At 44.7% G+C, this 12,655-nt stretch overlaps 1 protein-coding gene across 6 annotated transcripts in view; it reads left to right on the forward strand.

Moving 5' to 3' along the window:
• Positions 1–1,124: 1,124 nt before the first annotated feature.
• The window catches only part of RAVER2 (ribonucleoprotein, PTB binding 2), a 50,520-nt gene continuing 38,989 nt past the window's right edge, over positions 1,125–12,655 (forward strand). The window contains exon 1 of one of the 6 annotated variants that reach the window (XM_081145552.1): positions 1,125–1,473. In XM_081145552.1, coding sequence (XP_081001678.1) covers positions 1,237–1,473 — 237 coding nt within the window. In that variant the 5' untranslated portion in view covers positions 1,125–1,236. The remainder of the gene's footprint in view (positions 1,474–12,655) is intronic. The other 5 variants (XR_013999426.1, XM_081145551.1, XM_081145548.1 and 2 more) reach the window with 5 other exon arrangements.

Genomic DNA, 12,655 nt, shown 5'->3' on the forward strand with positions numbered 1-12,655 from the left:
TTAGAAAAATAGAACATTAAATGAAACTGGATTATTGTAAAGAGTAAATGAAATATATATAAAGTACTTAGAAAAACTCGAGGGGGCACACAGTGCGAGTACTGGATACATAGTATGTTTTTAATATGTTATATATTTTTGTTACATTTATTTAAAAGTGTTCCTAGCGGAATAATATTGGTGTTAAGCAAGCTTTTTTTTGCGCATGTGTTTGCATGAAGCAAGCTTGTTTTGCGTGTGTATTTGCATGCTACACGCTTAAGATGCCTGTTCCTCTTTGCTGATAACCAGCTGGGCTGGTGCCACAGGCTGCCCGACTGTTTGACCTGATAGCATCACTAGACTAAGGCTAGTTCTACAAGGCGAACTCTCCCCCCAAGTTTTAATTAAAATGATAAACCACTTGCGCACTCTCCAGCCCTGGGCTGGAGCCCTTCTTCCATTTTAGTCTTTGTTTCGGAGCCGCTTCCTCGGCTGCACATGCAGCCGCCCAGGTGGTTCTTCTTCGGGGCTAATGTGCAGCAGGGCGCAGGGGTGGGTGCGGGGCACCGGCTTTCTCACGCACAGCCAGGAAATTCTTTGCGATGAGGGGTTTCCAAAAAACATACCATTTCCTCCGGAGTCTCTCCTTGTACTCCCTAGAAAATCTCACATTTTATTTTTCATTGTGAACTAAACTACGACTTTTTCGCCAACTACCCACAGCAGAAGGCTTACGGTCCGGAGCCCGCGGGCGCCTTCCCGGGCTTGGGGCAGCCCCAGCGCGGGACCTTCGCGGGAGCCCGGGGACAGCGCTGTCCCGCGGGGAGGCCGCGCGGGGCCGGCGCCTGGAATTCGAGTTCCCCCCAGGAAGCTGCGGGCGAGGGGGCGCATCCCCAGGAGCCCAGACTGGGAGCGCACGGGGGCCCCGCAGGGAGCCGGGGCGCGCCTGCCCGCCCGCCCGCGCAGGTGTCCCGGCCCCGGCCCGGCCCGGGGGCGGGCGGGCGAGAGGGGAGGGCGCGCAGGGCCGGGGGCCCGAGGGGAGGATCCCGCGAGGTGGTGCTCGGCTCCTCCTCGGCGCTCAGGTTTCCTCTCCGGGCCGCCGGCTGCCGCTGCGGCGCCGCCTCCCCGCCCCCTCCCCGCGCTGGGCCCATCCGCGGCCTCTGCCCGCCTCGCCCCCGCCCGGGCCTCCTCCCGCTTTCTCTCTCCGCTGCGCCTCCAGCCTCCCGAGGAGCCCGGGGCCGCGGGGCCGGGAAGATGGCGACGGCGGGAGGCGGCGGCGAGGGGGGCGCGGGCCTGGGCGGCGCGGCGGGGTCGGGGCCGGGGCGGCGCGGGCCGGGCCCCTCGGCGGAGACGGGCGAGGACGCCCGCGGCCCCGCGCCCCCCGCGCTGCACCCGGAGGAGGTCGCCGCGCGGCTGCAGCGGATGCGCCGGGAGCTGAGTAACCGCAGGAAAATCCTGGTGAAAAACCTGCCCCAGGACAGCAGCTGCCAGGTACCGGGACGGGGCTGGGTGGCGACGCGCCCCGGGGGCAGCGGGCAGGACTCCAGCGAGAAGCTGCCCCGAGGTGCCCCTGCGGGTGCCCCGCGCCTCGCAGCGCCAGGGGAGGAGGGGTCGGCGCAGAGGTGCGGGGACGGCGCGTCGTTTTGGCCCCCCCACCCCCCACCCCGTGGTTTCCGGACCTGTGGTCACCCTGCGGGGGCGGCAGAGTAGGAAACTGAGGCTCCTAGAGGTGAAAAGGCTGGTCCAAGGTCACGGGAATCGGGGGCGTCTGCCTCCAAGTCCGGCCGCCTTTCTCCCTACCCTGCGGCCCCTTGGGTGTGTGCGGGGGGAGGGGAACAAGTAGTTGAAGGAGAGTGGAGGTGAGCTGTGGGGCTCCGTTTCGGGGTGCGAAGTCTTCGGGAGCACCTCGAGAGGGGCCGAGGGTCCCGGCTGCGTCCTCGGGACCTGGGTGTGCCCCGGGGGCGCGCTCCGGGGGGATCTGGGACTGAGTTTTCCTGTTGCAGAAGCACTTGGCCAACTTTGCGTGGAACAGCTCTGTCCCTGGAGTTTAAGGCCGTGGAATAGGGGGGCTGTCCCGGCGCCCGGGGGAGCCTCCTTCAGGGACTCGGAGGAAGCCCGCAGAGGCTACTTTGTGTCTTTTCGTCCAGATTAACTGTTGCCTTAAGATGAGAAGCTCTGCGTGTGTTTCACTACCCCCGGCCTTGATTGCAGAGGTTACACACTCGTCCTAGGAAAGCGAGAAAATACAGAGAAGCGAAAAGTGGGGAAATTGAAATCACCCGTGTTTCTGATACTTAAAGAGAACCCTTGCTAGCGGGGGTATTACTCTTCTCCCTTTTCCTGTGCGTACGTATATCTATGTATTTTTGTTTTACAAAAAAAAAAAAAAATCATATCTTTGATTCTTTAGGGTTTCTTGTCTATATCATATATAAGTTGAATTTATATAGTTTGTGTGGATGGGGAGGGTGGACCGTCCGGGTAGTTGCAGAATTGGGCCAGTTCGTGTAGTTCCACCTGTAACCGGGAGCCTGGGATTGCAAGTGGGAGGACTATCGATAATTGCAGGGCAGCTCTTCCATGATCTATAAAGTACTGAGACCGGTGCCTCATCGGTAGGTGATTGGGCCTTACGTAGCCACTCACAATAAATGCGAGCATAGAACCTTATAGCCCATTTGCACGAGGGGCCATTTTGTTTCAAGAAGCAAAGTGAAAAAGTCTGTGTCAGTATCTCATAGCCTCTTTCAAATCTGTCATTGTCCACTTTCCATCAGGCAGGTCGTGCTCTGTGAGGCTACCTTGAAGGACACCTGTAATGGACGGACGTCACAGAAGCAACTTTCCCCTCCCCACGAGAATAGAGGAGCGCCAGGGAGCTCAGAAAGAGGGGGGCTTGGAAGAGGCAGATGGCATTTTTTAAAAAGCAAATTGAAGAAATAGCAGCTGTGTGTGTAGATAATCCTGGAGAGAGATGGAGAAGTGTCTTGATTTCCTTTGTAGAATGTCATCTATTTTTGTCGCATTTCCTTGCATTCTGAAGATATTTAGACCCCAAATTTTAGACAGTTCTATCTAGGCTTGCTTTGTTGTCGGTATCTTTCTCATTTCCCTTCTCAGGAGACATGGGGAAAAAAAAAATAGATCAAAGGGTCTAATAAAAGAAACAGTTTTAATTACCTTGTGTCCATGATGAAGAGAGGTTTTATGAGAATTACACTGATTTGTATTTTTGAGATATTTGTTCACTGTTATGAACTTATGTTTAGCCTAAATCTTAGGATTTTCTCTAAGGTATCAGGCATAAACTATGGAATAAAATTGGTGTAAGATCTGTATGTCTAGACGAGTCTTTTACTGCCAACTAAAGTATCTTAAATTCTTATGTCTTTTTTTCCCCAAGAGCTGAAGTTTCATCTAAAAGCAGAAAAAAAAAAAGGTTTTTGGACCTAGAAACTTGTCCAGACTTGTCCTAGCATTTTTTCCCTGTAATTATTTTAATATTCCTGATATGTAGTTTTAAACTCTAAACAGATCAATGTTTGGTTACAAATAATATTTTTGAGAAGTGTTCATTTTTCCCCCATCCTGTTTCATACTTGTACCTTTCCTAGTTTTCTCATCACAGCCATAATATAACCATCAGTTCTCTGTGTTGCGTAAATAAGGAGAATAGACCAGAATATTCTAGTTTCTAAAAGCAATTAAAACAGTCTTTTCTTTAGATTCGGAATGACTATTTTTATTGATCCAGTAAAGTTACTATTTACTTCATGTGCTTTTCCTCAAGTTGTGAAATTTTCATGAGCATAGCCTGCAAGGGTTTTGGTATTTTATCTTTTAACAATGCTAATGTCTCTTTTTTCTTTGTGGCCGCATTTTACTGTCAACTTACTGATGAAGGTTTAACTTTAATTTTACTTTGTGCCTTTTAGCCAGTATCACCTGACTAAACTATGTATTTACTTCTTACAAAAGGACTACTATAGTTTTGAAAACGTTACTACTTTTCATGTAGTTATTAAGTAATCAGATATTTTAAATACTCAAATTCTCGTTCTTCTGTGGAAGAGTCTGGGTTCCTTCGTTCATTTATTCTAGAATATCATTGAAGGATTAAAGCCATTCCTAACTCTAGTTCTCATACTGTTCTGTCTCAGAAAAGCTACAATGGTAACTGATTCGTGGGAGCCCAATATGTTTTTTTGTAACTTTTTGAAAACATGGGCATTATCTTTATTAAACGTAGTTTTTAGAAATGCTACTCAAATTTTGTTTGATTTTCGGTATGACAGGTTTACAGTAGCATCTCAGAACTTTACACTTCCTGTGATGAGAAGGCACAACGCGAGTATTATTTTTAAATGGGAGCTTTTAAAGATACGTGGATCAGATACCTCGCAGAGCACCGGCCCTAGAGGAAATGAACACCTTGATCCAGCAAGTCCTCAGAAGCCGTCTCACTGGCCGGTGCCCGCGGTCGGCGCCGTCGGCCAGCCTCCCCGCTCTCTCCAGGCCTCCTAGCCCTCTGCGTTTTTGTAGCCTCGGCTTTGGTTCATGTCCTTTTCATCTTTCACGCAGACTATGACAATTGTCTGTGTGTCATCCGCCCTCATTATTGCCCTGCCTCTTAGGTTTTAGCCCCTCCTGCTTACGGCTGCCCTTGAGAAACTGCTCAAAGCACACATCTGCCGTCAGGCTCCCACTTTAAAAAACAAACAAATCCTTTGACTCCACGTTTCTGGCACGGCCTCGCAAACATCCCCTCAACGTGTTCATCAGTCTGTCTCTTTTGCTCAAATTGTAAGGAGTAGTGAACCTGAGTTAGCCTTCTGCAAGAATGAGATTGCTTTGAAGATTCATGTTCTGTCTGAGAAAACACACACACAGCTTTTATATTCTAGTAAAATTGGATTTAATATAAAGACTGACTTGTTTAACTCCCCTCCAAATTTATTTTTTCCACAAACTGGACGCTTACGGAAGATGCACCATATTTATCCTATTTTTATCATTATTTATTTTAGAGAGAGGAAGAGAGAGAGAAACGTTGATGTGAGAGAGAAACGTTGGTTGGTTGTCTCTTGCACGTGCCCAGACGAGGGAATGAACCGCCACCTTTCGGGGTGCGGGTCAACGCTCCAGCCAGCTGGGCCACAGGGGCAGGACCTGGGGTTTTTAATACTCCTATAGTCCCATGAAGTATTCAGAACTCACTTTGAAAAGCATGCCATGATAGGCTAGAAGGCATTTTGTGACTTGGCCCCTGCCTACATTTTTAGTCTCATTTATTAGTCTTGCATTGGATTCTACTGTAGTTTTATCAAGATAACTAGATCCCCAAGTCTTTCATACCACTGTGATTTGGATATTTATAGTTATGTCTTTGAATGTTAGTGTTTTGGAATGTAATTATAGTGATTAGTTTATTGTGAATAATATTTGTAATTATTATAATTACAGTGAATATCAGTGTTGTGAACACTGATTCTTGTTCAGAACAGCTATTGTGTATGTGTCTGAGTAGTCCTCTGCAACTCTGAATTTAGAATTTTGGTTGGTTAAGGGAATGCCTTAATATGTGGCTTTTATTGCATTTCTATAAATTGTTTATTTTTTTTATGGTTAACCTTGTGTTTCAATAGCACTGTTATTGGGATTTCAAAATGGAGAAAACAGTGGTATTTCATTTCCTATATCACTTGAGTTCACTCAGTTTTTTCCTTACACACTGCATATGTGTACATGTGTTTTGTTTTTATTGTGTTTATTTTAAAACCTAAAAGAGATTTGATTGCACAATTAGAAAAAAATGTGAAGTGCTTAGGGCTAACAGCCAAGATCAGTAATAGAAGAAACATTCTAGTGTCTCACTCTGTGTATTTCTAACTTTCATTCCGGGGTACTCTATTATGGGAGTTAATTGAGAAGCTTGGTGATCAGTTCACAGAGGGGTATTTGAAAGCATAGTGTTCTCAACCAACCACCTTTTAAAATAACCAACCACCAAATGTAGGGTTGATTGTCTTCTTAAAAGCTACTTATTCCCATTTTTCTTTCCTATTGGTCAAAGAGCAATAGCATTTTCTCACATGCTTTGTGTTCCTTAACTGTGATTTAAAAATGTACCTTATTTGTTTTGTCTGACAATGCATTCAGTAATTATTACCTTTTTTTTTTTTTTTTTAAAAAAAAAGGAGCGCTATTATTTACCACTTTTTCTAACAATACTGGGATGTCTTCACACTGGAATTACAGTATTCTTTTCATCGAGAATGTCATTTTGCTTACTTCTAAAAGTTACTTTCCTTAGTGGAGTTTATACTACAGAAAAGTTACGTACTGTATTTTCTTTTTTAATGTAGTTAATCAAAATTGAATATGGGTTCTACTTCTCTTCTTTGTATTTTATTACCCTATTTCCAATGTGACAAGGACATTGAAAGCTGCTAGGAACTATACTTCTAGATTTCTGGGATGCCACTGGCTCTGTAATTTTTTAGTCTTGGCAGAAATTCCTGAAGTGTTTCAGCCATTCTTGCTCTCTGCTCTGAAGACATTCCAGGAGACCAGTACTTTGTGGTTAGCATCTCAACGCTAGGTGTTAACACGCAGTCTAAAGAAGTCTCAGGTGATTTATAGACCGTTTCCTAATGCTTACAAGTTATTTTTAGACGTGCAACACTTTTCCCTATAGAAAGACTATGGTACGTGGCATTTATTTTGGCCAGCTAGCATTTAATGTCTGTTTAAACTGTGACGCTTCTGAAGTGTAAGAAAGATGACTGTAAATAGTGCAAGATTCAGAAGGTCAGGAAAGCATTCAATGCAATCAACTCTGATGGAAGGCTGTTTTGCAAAAGGGGTTTCTATCACCCCCTGAGTTTTGTGTCTTAATTCTTATTTTCCCTACCTTGTAGCTAGTGACCCTTATGGGCTTCCACAGCTTATTTCTTATCTGTGGGCAGAAGCTTTATTGCTTAGCTACACTTAGCTAGCTGAAGCAGTCAAATGAAAAAATGTAAAGAAAGAAAACAAAATTACCTAAATTTAAGGATTGTAAAATTGCTTACCAGGGACCCTGGCTCTGCTGATAGTCTGTTTGCAGTTGCCTTACTCTCTAAGGGCCCGGGTGCACTGAGGCGCACTGAGTGAGAAGTGGGACGATTAGACCCCCTGGGATGCTTGTCTAGATGATGTATTTTGCCTCATGGTTACCTGCAGTGGTCATCCTTGGTTGCTGTGCCGGATGTCTTCCGTTCGTTCCTCCAGGTCTGGCTCCCCCCTGCTCACCGTCCTCTGTCCTGGGAGGCTCGCCTGTACTGGGACTGCACTAACGAGGCTCTCTGGTCCTCTGGTTTCTGGTTGCATTTGGCCAGAGCCACTGGTGGGAGATCAAAGGGCGGAGGGGAGAGAAAGCAGCATTCATTCACCCGCCCGCTCTCTGCTAGGTACTGGGACTTGGCTCTGTCCCCTTTCAGAAGGCACCCAAGGTTTTCTTCCAGCGGCGCTTTCCGTACCACTAAGCTCTTGGCTTGTAATCGTTTCCCTTGTCTCCTTAGACCTAGGGGGTTGGGGGGACTGTTGCTAGTAATAGGATTTCTTTAAACCTTTGTAGATAGTCTCTAAAAAATCCTCTCCAGTTGCACAGGCTTCGAGTGGGCCACCTGGCCTTGCTGGGACTGATGCTGTGGCCTACCCAGTCTCCAGTTGTCCTCTCGTTTTCCTAACAGCGCCCAGATTTTCCTTTGAGGGCCTACCCCTCATTTAGCGACTCAGTGCTTTGTGTGGGTTTGAGCTCTCTCCCCATCTGTAGGGGTGACATAAATGAACAAACAAGAGTTTTTTCCTTCTGCCTTGGAGTTGGTGAAAAGTTGGGCAGTAGGGTGGAGCTGAGCCAGGGAATGCGTGGTCGTCCCTTGGCCATACTGTTTGTTGAGCCTGGTATAACAGGGAGGCCTAGGATTTTTGTTTGGCTGTTAGGGTAAGTGATTCTCTTTCTTCCCGCTGGAAATGCGTGCAGAGACATGTTGTCCTGGTTGCAGCTGACAGTCTGAGGACAGAGTGGACATCCAATGGAGGGCTGACCTGGGGGGAGGAGGGTAGGAAAAGTAGGGAAGCTGAGGTGGAGCCTTGATCCAGCTGTATCTGAAGCTTACCCTGCCTGTGGATTTCTTAGTTATGCAAGCCATTGAATTCCCTTGATTGTTTCATTAATTTCAAGTTGGGTCTTATATTACCACCCACCAATAGTATCCTCACTAGTATAGACTTTTAATTAAAAAATAAATATCACTATTGGAAGCGATGGTAGAAGACATCTGTTTTCTTAACACTTTTCTGACCGGTCACAAGTATACACGTGTTTCTGCGTCTGAACGTTGCTGACTGGTCATGAGATAATTCGTGTCTGCACTTACATTAATTTAAGTAATTTTAAACACCTTGCTGACCAAAGTAGCCGGCCGCATGGGCGAGTTCTGGCTCGAAATAGCTGGTCAGCAAGGTTTAACATATGAATCCAATTTACAGAATCCTCAACATGTGAATTCTAGCACATTTTAACTGCTTTAGTTTCAAAGAAGTCACTGATTTGTAAGGTATCCCACTGCATCTTCAGACACCTGTCTTTGTTATAAATTTCTTATTTATATTAACTATGTAAAACTTATTTCCCTGAAATTTTGATTTCTTAATTCATTTTCTCCCCCCCAGTAATACAGAGAATTTATAGTAATTTCTTTTTTGACTTAAAACTTTAGTTCCCTCAAACCACTAGTTTTTAGGACTTGAGTCCAAATTTCCTCACCATCTTATTTACAGGGGGATGGAGCAAAAGTAGGTTTATAGTTGTGAGTTCGCAAAACAGATGATTTTTATATCATTTTTAATTATTGTGTTATTTTCCATATAAACAACTGTAAACCTACTTTGCCCACCCTGAATTTTTCTCTGAACACACACCACTATCACTTTGTCATTGTATCTCTTAAAATGTGGCACCCAGATTGGACATGGTTGTCCCGTTGAGATCTCCCAGTAACCCCTCAGCAGAACAGATTTCTTCCCTCTGGATGGCTATAATAAAAAGAACGACCTTTGTTTATTGGGTGCCTGCTGTTGCCAGGCACTGTACGTCGTATTTTGCTTACATTATATTTAATCTTCAAGGCTGTGAGATCAGAACTTTATTTCTATTTTATTGATAGAGAAACAGATGCAAAATTAATGTCAAGCTATTTGTCCAAGTATTTGTGTTTCAAAGGACAGTGATTATATAATGTTTACCTTTGTATCACCAGTGTTAAACCTAGAACCTGACACATTGTTCCAAGGGAAATTTAAAACAGAAGGGGGTGCTCATCTTGTTCTAAAACGCTGTACTACTTCTGTTAGTTTTGTCTGACACATGGCAAGCTCTGAGGATTGCTCGGTAAAATGAACACCTTTTGCATTATAAGATTCTGTTGTGTTTTGGCAACGAAGTTACTCCGTTCACTTATAATTAGTCAAATGTGTATGGCTTATGCGTAAGTTGAAAACAATAAACCTAAACCCTCTCTCCAAAAACCAAAATGCTAATATGCATAGGCATACAAAATTTTGCTTGTGCCCCGGGCGGTGGGCTCAGTGGTTAGAGCGTGGGCCTGTGCGCACCTGAGGGTCTCAGGTTCGATTCCCGGTCAAGGGCGTGTGTGGGAGGCAGCCAGTCTGTCTGTCTCTCTGCCCCTCCCACCCTTCCACTTTCTCTGAGAAGCAATGGGAAAAATATCCTCGTGTGAGGATTAACAAAATATATATAAATATAATTTCAAGAGGTCATGGACCTCGTGGAATTCACCCCGATCTCTCGGGATCGTAGGCCAGGTTGAGAAGCGCATCCCAGGCCAATGGGAGTTTTATCCTGTCTGTGGGACTCCCCTGTGCGTGAGCCGCTTGAGCAGACGCGAGGCTGCTGCTTGAGAAGAGCTTTATCAAAAACCGCTGTGGGCGTTTTTAGGCATCAGTGGGTTGAGCTCCACCTAGGCAAGAATATCAATCAGGCTCCTTAACTTTCCTTCTGCAAAGTCAGCTGTGCCGCTTCATGTTTGGTGTAAAAGCTCCTGTTCTCTGGTCACCCGGCATGGCACAGGCAGCTGACAGGTAGGTCCTGTGCCTGGAACAGAACAGATGCCCAAAGAAGTTTTTCCTAAGAGCTTTAGAAGAAATTATGTTTACTATTTCCTCCTTAACAAAAGGCAAAGATTGATGCAACGGATGTTACTTGTTACAGTGTGTCAAGACTACTGTTCATTGTGGTGTTCAGTGTTCTTCACAATAAGTATTTATTGCTAAGAAAAAAAAGTAGTTTCTCTCTTTTGTTAGATTTGTGAGTCCCTAACTCTTCGAGTCCCTAAACTTGTTTTCTAGGCATTCGGTGCTTAATTTACTATCATTCTCTTTAGATTTGTGAATTTATTTCCTTCTTCCCTATGCTTGTACATTTCTTGGTGTGTTTGAAGCTTTCTGTTAGATGTTGGTTACCACCTGAATGCCAAAATAGTGTTAGAATTCATTGAATTTGTTTTAACCTGTATTTGCAGGCAGGGTTTGGCCTCTGTCCCTGCCACCCACTCCCACCCTGCCCCACTCCATCCACCCCTCTGCCCCAGCTATTCCGTTTTTCTGTCTTTCCTCGCCCACTACAGTGATTATCTGCTCTTCGTTCCCAGCTTGCCTTTACCTCCTGGACTGTGGATCTTTTATAACCTGCAAGTTTAACTGCTTGCTTTTGATTCCAGATTAGTCTCTTGTTCTCTGACTTTATCCCTTGCGGGTTTTTTGCCACCTGCTCTGGAGTTGAAGTAACAGCAATAAACAAGAACATGCAAATCTGGGAAGTTTTATGTTTTGAAATAATCTAAGCTTACAGGAAAGTTGTAAGTACATTCAGGCGCCACTTAATGGTGAGGATCCTTCTGAGAAATGGGTCATTAGGCGATTTCACCATTGCGGAGCATCACAGAGGGCACTTGCACAAACCTAGATGGTAAGGCCCACTGCACACCTAGACTAGATGGTGTAGCCTGCTGCTTCTAGGCTGCAAACCTGTATAGCATGTTACTCTCCAAAACAACGTAAGATTAAATCAAGCACAAGAGAGAGCGATACAATCAGGAACATAATAAACATGAGATGTATGAGGCTGCTGCAGGTATAGCACAATACACTTTTTTTTTTTTTTTTTTTAAATATATCTTTATTGATCTCAGAGAGAGGAAAGGAGAGGGAGAGAGAGACAGAAACATCAATGATGAGAGAGTCATTGATCGAGCCCGCAACCCGGGCATGTGCCCTGACCGGGAATCGAACCCCGATCGCCTGGATCCTAGGTCGATGCTCAGCCGCTGAGCCAGGCCCGGCCGGGCAACAGCAAACTTTATAGGTAAGAAAGAGTACTCTCTAAAATAATGACGAAAGATATAGTGTAATAAGCACATAAACCAGTAACAGTCGTTTATTATTGATATCAAGTACTGTGTACTGTACACAGTTGTATGTGCAATGCTTTTATATGACTGGCATTGCACTGTGTTTGTTTGCACCAGCATCTCTGCAAACAGGAGTAGCGCTAACACTGTGATGTTAGGATGGCTACATCATCATTAGGTGATAGGAATTTTTTAGTTCCTTTATAATCTTAGGGGATCGCTGCCATGTACGTGGTCTGTCGTTGACTGAAACGTCGTTAGGTGGTGCGGGCCGGACAGTACAAAGAACCTTTTTTCCTGAACTGTTTGAGAGCGGACACCGACTTGATAGTCTACCTCCCTGAGTATTTATTGTGTCTTTCCTATGAATTTAGACATTCTCCAACATAACCTACTTTACTACCATCAAAGTCAAAATACTTCAATCTAACCCTCAGGTTGTGTTTAAGTTTTGCCAGTTGTCCCGTTAATATCTTTCATAGTGAAAGGAACCAGCTCAGAATGACGTCTTGCACTTTGTTACCATGTCTCTTTAGTCATCTTCAGTCTGGGATAACTCCTCCATCTTTCCTTGACTTTTATGACCTTGACCCTTTTGAAGATTACCCACCATTTAATTTATAAAACGTCCTTTAGTTTGGGATTGTCTGCTGTTTCTTCACGATTAGATTCAAGTTGTATATCCTGGGCAGGAATATCACTGGAGGGTGCATGCTTAAGATTTGTCTCATTGTTGATAAAGTTAACTTTGATCGTTTTGATTTACTTTTATTAAAGTAGAATCTGCCAGGCTTCTCCATGCAAAATTCTTCCCTTTGTAAATAACAAAGCTTTTGAGAGGAGATACTTTAAATAAGACTGTAAATATTCTATTACCCTTCAGATGTTCAATAAATTTATTTATATCAAAAATAGGCTCATGGTTTCCCATGTTCTATGGGTTATACTCCATTATTATGAGTATTTTGATGCCTGAATTGTTTTACATTTGGGCAGTGGGAGCTTCTTCAGGGCTCCTGGATCCTCTTCTTAAACTTGTTTTTGACACAACAAGATGTTGTAGCTTATTTTGTACTTTCCACGCCTTAGAATTAGCCATTTCATGAAGGCACCTGTTATAAACTAAACACAAATTCATATGTTAAAGCTCTGTCTCCCAGTGTGGCTACATTTGGAGATGGGGACTCTGTGGAAGTAATTAA

Source organism: Miniopterus schreibersii (assembly GCF_964146895.1).
Source record: "Miniopterus schreibersii genome assembly, chromosome: 8".
NCBI classification, from domain to species: Eukaryota; Metazoa; Chordata; class Mammalia; order Chiroptera; family Miniopteridae; genus Miniopterus; species Miniopterus schreibersii.